Raw genomic sequence first — 12,332 nt, 5'->3', positions numbered from 1 at the left:
TGGGGGTCTCTGCTGGCCCACACTGCGTGTGACAAAGCCAAGCTCAACCTTCCTCAGCTCCTGTTTCAGTGAGACAGGTGCTGAGTGTGTCCTGCAGAGAAGGGTATGGGGAATGCCTGTGGAGTCCTAGAGCTCGGGCTGCAGCCTGACCCCACTCCTTTTCCCGGCAGCTCTGAGTCTTTGCTCTGAGGGAAAACACACGGAGAACCCACAGTGTGGTTCTTTTTATTTGCAGTCCTTCTCGCTTCACCCCACAGAAAAGACACTCAAGAGCTTGGCAGAGGGGCTGCCCGCTGTGGGGGAAGACCAAGAATAGCAAACGGGCCAAGGGACTCATCCCAGTCCTCAGGGTTAGCTGCTGTCATGGCAGAAAGGGGGGAGAGGAGAGAGCCCCCATCTGCCAGTCTGGCTGGCGGAACGAACACAGAGCAGAGGCCCTGAGTATGAGGTGTCAGGGTCACCCAGGCAGCCAGCACCAAGGAGAGAAGGGGCCCTCAGGCCTGCTGAGGCCTTGGGGACCAACCCTGGTCTGCCCCAGGCTGCTACCCCGTAGGTCTCCTCTGTACTCCTGCAACATGACCTACGCCATCACCGCGGCCGCAGCAACAGGAGGTGAGCGTCCATGACGTTGGTGCCAGTCAGCCCCGTGTGCAGCAGGTGCACCCCGCCGCGGAAGCAGCGGAAGAACGTATGTGAGTCACTGCGGGACAGGAAGGAGGCCACGTCCAGGCCCTCAGTGGCAGCCTGGCTGGCAAGCTCAGGCACGACCCACGCCCCGGCTGCCTCCGTGGGCCCATCCTGCCCATCGGTGCCACCACTCAAAAACAGCACATCTACGGGTCCCGGTGGCCACCGTCCCAGCTCTGCTCCAACACGCAGAGCCAGTTCCTGGTTCCGACCACCCTTTCCCGAGCCCTGCAACTGCACGGTGGGCTCGCCACCAGCCAGCAGGCAGATGGGGCCCCCAGCCCCCACCACGGTCTCCAGAGCCTCCTTTAGCTGCAGGTCCGGGAGCTGGAGCTCAGCTGCCAGCTGGTGGAGTTGTTCCTCCTGCTCCACGGAGGCTGCAGTCCCAGGCGGGGTGAGGTGGGCTCCAGCCACTCGGGCGAGCAGCCCGTAGAACTGGGCCACGCTTTTCACATCGCCCTGTATGGCTGCGCTCAGCACCACGGCCCGGTACCCCAGCGCCTCGGCCCGCTGCTGGGCCTCAGCCAGTGCCAGTGCATTGGAGCCGATGATCACGTTGAGCACGTGGCCACAGGTGTGCGGCCCGTGAGGGTCAGAGTCAGCCCGAGCCAGCACAGTCTTCACGGAACGTGGCAGGGCTGCACGAAGGCCGTAGCGATTGAGGATGTGCAGGCAATCTTGCACGTTGTGGACGCTGGCCACTGTGGGGCCGCTGGCGATCACCTCCACCGGATCCCCCACCACATCTGACAGAATCAGGCTCACCACCTGGGGAGGCGGCACAAAAGCAAGGCTCAGTCCCTCCGGGTCCTCACCCCACAGCCATCGAGAACAAGCAGCTACCCATCCCCTGCCATGTGTCCGCACAGCCTCAGACGGCCCCGGTGCGTTTCCTCACCCTTTCCTAACCCCTCTCCAGGGGGTCTGCAGAACACGTGCCATTTGGACACCCCACCCCCATCCGCTCGGAGGCCCCTCCCAGCCAGCCCCGTGGATTCCTACGCCAGGCCCCTGCCAATTTGTATGCCGTTCCAGGCTTTTGTCTCCCTGGCACGTGTGGTCTGGCTCCAGCAGCCCAGGGCTGCCTAGGGTAGCAAGGACCCACGCACCTGGGCAGGGTAGGCGGCCTGCGCCAGCCCCCCACCCTTGAGCTGGGACAGCGCCTTCCGGATGGTGTTCAGCTCCTGGATGTTGGCCCCGCGGGCTGCCAGCAGCTTGGTGAGTGTCTGCTTTTCCTCCAGTGTCACGGGGGGAATAGGCGCGGGCAGCAAGGCTGAGCCCCCACCTGCAGAGACAGTGAAGAAGTTGGGCAGAGGGGATAAGACTGCAAAAGAACCTCCCCACTTAAGGAAGCAGGCAGGAAGTACCCACATTAGGGAAGGGGCTGCTGGAAAGGTGGGGTTAGGGTGCCCCCGTGTGGACATGCAGGGACCGTGCGTACAGTCACCACACCCTGGGCTGTGCCCTGCCTTGGAGCCCAGGTCCCAGCAGGCACTAGAAGAACTATTCACATTAAGAGCTTGGAATAGGGAGTAGACCAGGAGGAGACAGCGAGACCAAGGATGGGCTCCGTGGGAGCTAGAGACCTGGGTTCTAGCCCCAGATCACACTGACACAGATAACAGAAACAGCAGGGACGTTTTACCCCTGCGACACCCTGAGTTATATGCTCCCTATATGCCCTCTTATGGTCGCCAAACAAGGTCATTCTGGGGAGGACCCCCAGCTCGGAGGAGGCCAGATAACCTGCCCAGGGCCACCCAGAGGTCAGCCATCCAGGCCCTTTACTGCCTCCCTTGCTCTGTGACCCTGGGGGCTCAGACCAACCATCTCTCGCAGACCTGATATTTGGGACCACCACCACCGCCCCCTAAACTGTCCTGAGCCAATCTGGCACCCACACCTGAGATGAGTACAAGCAGCAGATCGTCAGCCGTGAGACCTTCAGCCAGCTGCCGGATGGCCAGTGCAGCCCGAAGTGCATCACGGTCTGGCAGGTTGTCCTCTGCACCCTCAAATACCTGGACACGGCTGTGTGGCTTCAGCAGCATCTCCCTGAAGAGAGAGAGAGAGAGAGAACAGACAGCAAGAGATGGGGCGGGTTCCCCTCCTCCCACCTGATTTCTCAGCTGTATAGGTGAAGAATGCCAACTGACACCCATCCCGGAGCCAGTCCAGACCCAGAAGAAAAGGGATGCTGGTGAGGGAGGGAGGCCTGCCTGATCCAGAGCCAAGTTTGGGCCTCGCTTCCCCCCCACCTGGGGACAGTGGGCAGCAGCCCCCCAAGGCTCCTTACTGCTTGCCAGCATGCTCCATGGCAGCTCGGATCCCCTTGGGCACGCTGATCACACCTTGCACGAGATGCTGGCCCAGGAGCTCCTCAGCTGCAGCGGCCATGCCCAGCACAGCCTTGCCAAAGCCCACCAGGTGGAGGTTTTGCCGCAGTTGAAAGCTCCGGTCCCGCACCTTCAGCAGCCCGCTGCCGGGATCCAAGGACAGTGCCCGGTGCAGCATGGGGCCTGGGAGCATGGCACCCACAGTGCTCTCGAAGAGCTGCTGAGCCTGCTCTGCCAGGGCCATGCCACTGGCCTGCCGGACCACTGGGCCCCCCGAGAGGAGCGGGCGAAAGGGGGCTCGGGCCACGCAGGGCAGAACCTGCAGGACTGCAGCCATGCCCCACTGCTCTCAGCACCACCGGGCACCCATGGCTGCCTAGGGGGAAGAAAGCACTAGTGAGGCTGCTGCAAGACCAGAAACAGACGCCCCCCCCCCCACAGCCACCTCTCTGAGGGCTTGGGGCCGCTGAACCCCACAGCGGCTGCTGCAGTGGGCCAACTGGCAGGCCAAGACTTTCTGAGGCCCTCAGCTGCCTGATCTCACTCCAGTTCTCAGAGCCCAAGCCTGCCATCTACCATGTCCTCCTCTTCTGCAGGCTATCCTCTAACCCTCTGGACACTCTGTCCTGAGTCCAAAGGTCCTGTTAGCTGAGCCCTCCCCCTAGGCCACCCGCTCTGGCCGGAGAGTTAATCATTCACAGAGGGAGCAATTCCTATCAGTGGGCTCCTGCCCCACCCCTTTTCCACCCCCTGCACTTCGGAGCGTTCCTCCAGGGGCAACGCCCCTTTCTGGCACTCCTTCCTTGCATCTTTACCACTTCTGTTGCCAAGAGGCTGCTGGCTGTCCCACCGACTGACCCCGAGCCTGATGACCTGCAGCCTGCTCTACGTCATTAGCTTGCGGATCTTGGCTGGGGAGCCTGGGAAGGCTAGGTTTGTGTGGGGAGGCTGCAGGCTCACAGGAGCACTGATAGACAGGCTCAGAGCACATCCTCAGGACACATAGCCTGCGGAATCCCAGCACTCGAGGCCAGTTCAACAAAACGTTCAGGTTCAAATGAGAAGTGGCAGCAAAGACTGGCTCATGCTGGGACCTTAGAGAAGTCACTAAACACCACATTGAGGCCACGTATCATGGGGCCCAAGCTGGACAGAAAAGGACACCCTTCCACCTGCTTGGCTGGCCAGACCCAGCCCTGCCAAGAAAACGCCTTTCGCTCCCACATAACAAGACAAGTCTTGGGTCACACCATCCGCAGGAGTGAGAGCCGAGTGTCTAGAGCAGGAAAGGCCAGCCTCCCACAGCTGAGGCCAAATAGTCATTTTCCCCACTGGGCAAGGTAAAGGCTAAAGAAGACTGGGGGTGAAAGTCAGGAGGCTGTAAAGGAGTTCAGGGACAATGAAGCCCCAAAGAGATCATCTCTAAAAAAGGCATCCACTTCTGCTCTCGCTGTCTCTCTCTGTCAAATAAATAAAATCTTTAAAAAAAAAAAAAAAGGCATCCACTTTAGTGATGCCCACCATAAATACCACCGGCTGACTGCAGCAGCAAGCGTGGACAGAGCAGGGGAAGGAGGCTGGGAAACAGGCTCCAGCTCTACCACAAAGACAGCTCCTTTTCTTTCACTGGACCTCATGTCAAAAATGAGAGGTGGGATGAAAGTAAGACTAGTGCTCTCCCCTTGACATCCTTGGCCTCTCTGATGCTGCCCACTGTTAACACAGAAAACTTGAACCCCAAACACTTTATCCCACACTCAAAAAACCTAACAACGTGTAGCCCTCAGTCACTTAGCCAGCATGGTTCTCAGCTTTCCCATAAGACCAATACTGCCTGACTCCAGCCCTGAAAGGGAACACAGAGGGTGCCGCCATAGGAACTCAGAAAATGGGCTCCGCTTTTGCCAGGAAGCCCCTGGGACTGGCCCCATTGGACTAGGAACCAAAGGCAGCTTAGAATCTAGCAACAGCTTGACAGCCTGGGTGAACTCTGTACCTGTTTCCCAGATGGACACTAGCCTAGAGGATCCCAGCCTGGCCACGGTATACCAGGGCCCAGGGAAGGGGGGGGGAGAATGGGGTGTCTTCAAGGCTAAGGTTGCCAGTTAAAATATACGACGTCCAGTTAAATTTGAACTTCAGATAAACGAGGAATTTAAAATATAAGTATGTTCCATACAATATTTGAACATACCTACACTAAACTATTTGTTGCTTATCTGAAATTAAAATTTAACTAGACGTCCTGTATTTGTATTTGCTAACCAGCCACTCTCTACCCAGGGCACCCTCCTAAACGCCCAGGTGCTTCAGAACGAAATGCGGAAACACCGAGAAGACCCTCCTTGACTCCGCCCCGCCACCAAGTGGGACTGGAGCCACTTCCGGCCTTCTCCTGCCTGCACGTGCCCCGGAAGTAGCGTCAGCCACAGGCCTTTGCCAGGGAAGTGGCTGCCGCGTGATGTCCGGTGGTGACCCGAGGAATAAGTGCCCGCCGCCACCTGGACCGCCACTGCCTCGCCCAAGGACTGCTTCCGTGGGCCCCCGTGCCGTGGACTCACCGCTCCACGGCTCAGGGACGCGGCTTCCGGTGCCGGAGACCGGAAGTACTCACGGGTGGGCGGAGCGGAATCCGGAAGTGTAGGGTGGGAGGGGCGGAGTCGGGGTGCCGGCGCGAGCTGCGGTGGGACTCCGGTGCGGGGGGAGCAGAGGGGTGGAGACTGAGGGATTGGCTCCGCCCTGAGCTCTGGGCGTCTTGGATGGAATCACCTTCGGGCCTCGCTGCCTTCATCTCTGCAATGGGGCAACGAATCCTGACTCACCGATTGCCGTAACCGTCCCCTCCTTTATCCCGTAGGATCCCATCAGTCAGCACGTACATTCCTTGCTCCTATTAGGCGCCCGGCACTGGACTGAGCAAACGGGCTGAGAATTACTACTTCCCCACAACCCACCCCTTCTGGAGCCAGATTAAATCATCCTGGCTCTTCCCCAACGCTGTAATCCCCCAACAACTTTGTGTTTGCCTCTCTCCCCCTTGGCCAACCTAGTAACAGCTCGGACTCGGAAAGTTCTATTCCGTGATCCTTTAACACACAAGCTGTGTGAACAACGAATGACCCTGGGCCTCCCTGACTCTCCGCTCTCAGACTGTGTCCACCCTTGAGCTCGACTTGATGCCTTCCCACATTCAAAAGACAAGTTCTGACCAGACTCTAAAGACACAAAAGAGTGCACTTTTTTTTTTTAACTGATGTTTTCTTGGGGAGAGAGGGAAGGGAGTTACATCACAAATCACACAGCAGACTTTCTAAAAATCTTAAAACATATCCCCCCCCCGCCTCGCTTTTGCAATTGCCACATCTCTCCATATCGTGCTCTGCTCTCCCGAGCTCCTACCTCCTTCCTAGCTGTTTGCCTGGATTTTTCTTTCCCTTTATAATAGAGGACCTTTTTTTCTTATCATTCTCTCCCAAACTTCCCCACTCCATCGTCAAAACAAAGGCACTTCTTTAGATGTGGGGAGATTGTAAATACTTAAAAGTTTGGCTTTTCTTTGCTTATAGTAAGAAGTCTTTATCAATTGTGAATTTATTCATTCCTGCATCATTCAAGGGACATTTCCTGACCTATATGGGTCAAATGGTATAGCTACTGGGATGAATAAGAAGTGGTACTTTTAGTTGGGAATTTTACTCTGCTTTTATAATGACAGTCCCACACTGCCGGAAGGAATGTGTATTTGAGGACCTCTTTTATTATTTACTGCCAGAGACTCATGAACAGACACCATTTACTATGCCAGCGCTGTTCTTCTGTCAGACTGTAAGCAGGAATACACCCATTTGTGAAATCCCCCATCCCACCCCACAGCTACTCACAAGATGTATTTAACATCAAGGTTTAGATGCCCACTGGACTGTGAGTTCTTAGAAGGTGATGACTTGGTCTAATTCGTATTTGCATCTCTACTGCCTTACATAGGACCAGGCACTAATAAAAGCTGGGATTTCTAATTCCCCCCACCTTTCTTTCTTTTTTTAATGAATTAACAAGAGAACAGTGAAGTACTCAGCTGCAAAGTGCTGCAGACCCAAGGTGGAAAGAATTTCACAAAAGGAAAAGAGATGGTGGTGAATAGAAGGTGAAGCCTTCATGAAGCAGTGGGATTTAAGTCTAAGAAAACAATTAGGCTCATTAGACTGTATACACATACCTTGAGAGTAGGCGTGAATATGTCTATCATCTTTTTTTTACAATGTTAGCTATTTTATTTTTTCTAAGATTTTATTTATTTATTTACTTGAGAGAGAGAGAAAGAGAGCATGAGCAGAGGGAGGGGCAGATAGCAGACTCTGCTGAGTGTGGAGCCCAAAACACTCCATCCCAGGGCTTCATCCCAGGACCCTGAGATCAAACCCGGAGGGGAAGCCAGATGCTTAACTGATCGAGCCACCCAGGCATCCCTGTCTATAGTCTTTTTAAGTGCACTTGGGCAATAAGTATCAACGTCAAAAATGTGACAGGCGACTTCAGTCCAGGGAAATAACTGGATGTATAGACAAAGATAATGTACGGGTGGGGTGCCTGGGTGGCTCAATTGGTTGAGCATCCATCTGACTCTTGATTTCGGCTCAGGTCATGATCTCATGGGTTGTGAGATCGAGCTCCACATAGGGCGCGTACACGCTCTTTCTCTCTAAAAATAAATAAATAAATCTTAAAAAAAAAAAAAAAAGATGAGGTAGGGGAGGAAAAAACCTTGTCCCTCTATTCTCTTAGGTTCAGTGGCTGAGGCCCTGGGACAAACTAAACTGACGGAAGACAGATTAAAGGAGAAAAAAGTTTATTTAAAAGTATATGGGGGGAGGGGGCTCACAGAAATGAAGTAAAAACCCCAAAGAAGCCATTAGGCCTGAAAGCTTATATACCATTTTTAACAAAGAGAGATAAATTTGAGAGATGTGATAAGACAAAAGGAGTTCGAACTTCTCGGGGCAGTAAATTGTGGGAAAGTAAATATATGGGGGAAACTAATGGAAGATAAGGATTACTGTAGTAAGATTTGTTTGTACAGATTCATCTTGGCCTTGGCTCTCCATCTCCTGGTACAGGCAGGACTCCTTTCTCATGGGAAATTTATGTTCTGCTTTTAGGTAGGAAGGAGGAGGACAGGGAGCCTTTTCTGCATCTATTCTCAAATGCCTTCAACTCAAAATAATCCTTATGCCAAAGTGACATATTTTGGGGTGGCATATTCTGATCCCCTTCAAATGGACATGAGATATTCAGCCCAGAGTTGTTAGGAGTATAAAGCAATCTAAAAACTCATTGATAAGAGAATTTATACAAGTAAGTTATAGTACTTCTAAACAGACATTAAAAATGGTATTCTAATGTTACTAAGGCTTACATACATGTTACTTTTTGCAATGCTATTTTATGTTTTTAAAAAAACTGTTGAAGGGCACCTGAGTGGCTCAGTTGTTAAGCATCTGCCTTTGGCTCAGGTCATGATCCCAGGGTCTTGGGATCGAGTCCCACGTCAGGCTCCTTGCTCGGCGGGAAGCCTGCTTTTCCCTCTCCCTCTCCCTCTCCCGCTCCTTGTGTTCTTGCTCTCGCTATCTCTGTCTCTGTCAAATAAATAAATAAAATCTTTAAAAATAAAAATAAAAAAACTATTGAAAAGACCATTTAAGGGGCGCCTGGCTGGCTCAGTCGGTAGAGCACATGACTTATGATCTCAGGATTGTGAATTCAAGCCCCCCATTGGGTGTAGAGCTTACTTTAAAAAAAAAAAAAAAAAAGACTATTTAAGTCAAATATAAGCCTTCCCCATTATTCAAGCAAGCCGAAGGAGAGAAGGCAATGTACTAGGGTAACATTACTCATACCTTATTGAGGGACGGTTTACTGAATTTATTCATTCAGATTAAGCTTTAATTTAAATGTTCCCATTTAGAGGAAAGGAGAAAGTCATTTCTGGGTGATGTTAGGTCATCAGTGACCAGGGGAAGGTGGCAGTAATGGTGCCCATTCTCCACTAACAGTGCTGAATCTCAGGAGTTCAACAGGTATAAAGTACTTGGTCCCTATAACTCTGAAATCACCCTCCCACTCCGGCATACAAGCTCAAGAGGGTCATTGGGGTAGTGAATGGTACAAATTCGTGAGAACAGCGCTCAGTCTTGGGCTTTCTGACTTGGAACTTTGCTATAAATAAGTCCTGCTTGTCGAAGAAGCTGATTACACATGACTGCAGCCATCTGAGGTTTCAGATGCCTGAGGAGGTCTGGAGTGTTACTGCAAGCTGTCAGTCCAGCAGAGCCAGCAGCCATCCCCCTAAATTACCTGCTCCTCTATCGACATTCACCCTGCTGTCCTCCAACCTCAAACCACGGTGGTGGTTACTAGCTCTATTTACCACCTAAGTCCAGTTCTCTCCCCCTCCAGCACTTCCTGGCCCCCTTGTCGTTGAGAAGTGTCATTCAACTAATTCTGGCCAATTAGTAGCAAGTGGAAGTGGTGTGATTCATTTCTGGGCAGTTAACTGCCCAAGTGAGGCCTTCCTGAGCATTTTCCCTTTGGACTTGGCCAACCGACAACATTCAAGATGGTGGCTTCTTTGCCAACCTAAGACCTGAGTGACTGATGGGAAGAGCCACCCTGCCAACCTAGAAAGGACAGGTATTGAAAGTGGAAAATAAACCTTTGATGTTTAAAGCCACTAAGATGTGGGAGAGAAAAAAAAAAAGCCACAAAGATGTGAGGGTTTGTGTTATTGCACCATAACTCAGCCTATGCTGGTTGATATGCACACTTTATCCTGTTGCAACTTGGTTTCAGAAATCAGGACCTGCATCTCAGAATCTTGATCTACTCTTGATACCTTTATCATCTGGAAAATGTTGGTTCTCACTGGCATTCATCTTGCTAGATGCACCAAGAGCTGAAGAACATCTTGCTGTGCATTCATAAATTCAGGAGAGTCTTGTGCACTAATCAATACCACAAGGCAGGAGCACAAAGCAGAAAGCAGCTTCCATGAAGAGAAATTCTTTGCATCCGTCTTGGGTTTCTGTGGCACGGCAGATTTTTAGTCCATCAGTTCATGTGGTTTCTGGAGTCTTCCTCCTTTATTGCATTTTAATTGTGACTAGACAAAGATAAATGATAGCAAGAATTCAGGACCAGCAAGAAATGTAAGATTGATGTAGAACCAAAAATAGTGAATAGGAACGTTTTCAGTCTTTTCTCCAGTAAGATGCACTCAGTTTGGGGATTCAATCAAGAAAGTATTGTGAATTATTATACTGCATCCATAAGAGAACCTGTAAAATGTTCTGCCACCTTAAAATCCACTGTGAAGGGGCACCTGGGTGGCTCAGTCGTTAAATGTCTGACTTGAGCTCAGGTCATGATCCCAGGGTCCTGGGATCGAGCCTGGCATCAGCAGGAAGCCTACTTCTCCCTCTCCCACTCCACCTGCTTGTGTTCCCTTTCTTGCTGTCTCTCTCTGTCAAATAAATAAATATTTTTTTAAAAATCCACTGTGAAAATAAAGTAGTGATTTTTAAAATTTATTTATGCAAAACCTGAGATAAGTCAGAGGCTCTCCGTCCTCAACTCGAGGTAGCTGCCTCCTCAGGGAGGCACTCCTGGTGTCTTGGCCTCCCTTCCCACTTGTCCTTGACATCCTGGGCCTTTTCCTTAGCATTCAGCCCCTAATGCCTCACAGAGTTGGCACCGAGGGGTAGAAGAGCACCCTTTTCAGGGTTTCCAGGGCCAGCTCTGCAGTGACCTTCCACCCTCCACCCTTGCCCTTGTCTCTGCAGTGCTGGACACTTCTCTGGGGCAGGCCCAAGGTGGGGTGCTCTGGGAGATGCAGAGCTCTGATGTGGGGATGGCGGAGTGAAGGGCCACTCAGTGGGAGGGAGAGGGTCAGGAGGTAGGGAGGAGCTGTGAAGGCTGTGAAACCCTTCACAGCTATTTTTCTTGGAAGGAGGTGTGGGGGATCCAAACAATGCACCCAGAAGAAGCTCATCTGTGACTGATGAGGGGCTGCTGAAGCACGAGAGGCTGAATTATCAGAAAGGGTTTTTAAGCCTTTTCACACAGTTCTGTAGGCTTAGAGGCAGAGGCCCTGGGGCTCTACGCAGTCCTTCCTGGATCTGGGCAGTCTAGGCTTATCTGGGAAGAACCCATCCCTTCCTTCCAGAACAAAAAGGCATTGTCTACCAACAATGGACTTTTAAAAATGTGAATGATTACCTACCCTTTGCCCTAGAAACAGGGCTGGAAGTTTCCAGTTAGAAATCCAGACTCTAGGCTTATTGGCTGTGTGACTCTGGGAAAGTTACTTAACCTCTCAGAACCTCAGCCTTCATCACTAAAATGGGGTTGAGCATTAAATAAACAAGTGTTTAAAGTGCCTGCAGGGGGCACCTGGGTGGCTCAGTCAGTTAAGCATCCAACTCTTGATCTCAGCTCAGGTCTTGATCTCAGGGGTTCCAAGTTCAAGCCCCACGTTGGGCTTGGGGGCTCTGCCTTCGGCTCAGGTCATGATCCCAAGGTCCTGGGATCAAGCCCCATGTTGGGCTCCCTGCTTTGCAGGGAGCCTGCTTCTCCTTCTCCCCCACTTGTGCTCTCTAGCTCTCTGTGTCTCTCAAATAAATAAATGAAATCTTTAAAAAAAATATTAAAAAAAAATAAAGTGTATGTAGAAAGGCTCCAACTTGTGGCTGGGCCAGCTTTGTGGGTATGTGGCCTGTGCAATTCACACAGGGAACCAAGGTCAGAAGGGTTCCGCACTTGAATATTGAATATTGTCGAATATTCTACTGTTTCTGTCTTGCATTTCTTAAATTTTTTGAGGGGGTGTCCATATTTGTATTTTGTCCTGGGCTGTGAAAATTATGTAGTCGATCATGCTACCAGGGGGAAGATGCCCTCCTTTCAGATCCCCCTGGTCCTGGAGCTCAGGACCTCTCTGAAGAATTCCAGCAAGTGGCCACATGTTAGGAGTGCCCGAGCTCCATGCTGGGGAGACTAGGGGAAGCAGAGGCGGCACGGCGCTTCCTGAGTGAGCAATGCTGAGGCTGTCCTGAGAAAGTCTGAGCCCCCTGCTAGGACAGGCACATCCTGACCACTTGGCCCAGGAGAGCTCTTTTTTTTTTTTTAATTTTTTTTTAAAAGATTTTATTTATTTATTTGAGAGAGAGAATGACATAGAGATAGCATGAGAGGGGGGAGGGTCAGAGGGAGAAGCAGACTCCCTGCTTGAGCAGGGAGCCCGACGCAGGACTTGAC

General features: G+C 51.8%; 1 protein-coding gene across 10 annotated transcripts in view; it reads right to left on the bottom strand.

Annotated features, from left to right (window-relative positions):
* Positions 1-211: 211 nt before the first annotated feature.
* GLYCTK (glycerate kinase) overlaps positions 212-12,332 on the bottom strand; it is a 22,453-nt gene continuing 10,332 nt past the window's right edge. For 3 of the 10 annotated variants that reach the window (XM_081818833.1, XM_081818830.1, XM_081818837.1), the window contains exons 2-7: positions 8,495-10,179; positions 5,585-5,816; positions 2,984-3,399; positions 2,591-2,742; positions 1,797-1,972; positions 212-1,455 (exon numbers count right to left, since the gene is read on the bottom strand). In XM_081818833.1, coding sequence (XP_081674959.1) covers positions 589-1,455; positions 1,797-1,972; positions 2,591-2,742; positions 2,984-3,360 — 1,572 coding nt within the window. In that variant the 5' untranslated portion in view covers positions 3,361-3,399; positions 5,585-5,816; positions 8,495-10,179 and the 3' untranslated portion in view covers positions 212-588. The other 7 variants (XM_081818844.1, XM_081818850.1, XM_031026434.2 and 4 more) reach the window with 7 other exon arrangements.

The sequence above is a fragment of the Leptonychotes weddellii genome, chromosome 1 (genome assembly GCF_054177405.1).
Source record: "Leptonychotes weddellii isolate Sample4059 chromosome 1, ASM5417740v2, whole genome shotgun sequence".
NCBI classification, from domain to species: domain Eukaryota; kingdom Metazoa; phylum Chordata; class Mammalia; order Carnivora; family Phocidae; genus Leptonychotes; species Leptonychotes weddellii.
The sequence above is the reverse complement of the archived record's forward strand: the minus strand, read 5'-3'. Positions and strand labels throughout refer to the sequence as shown.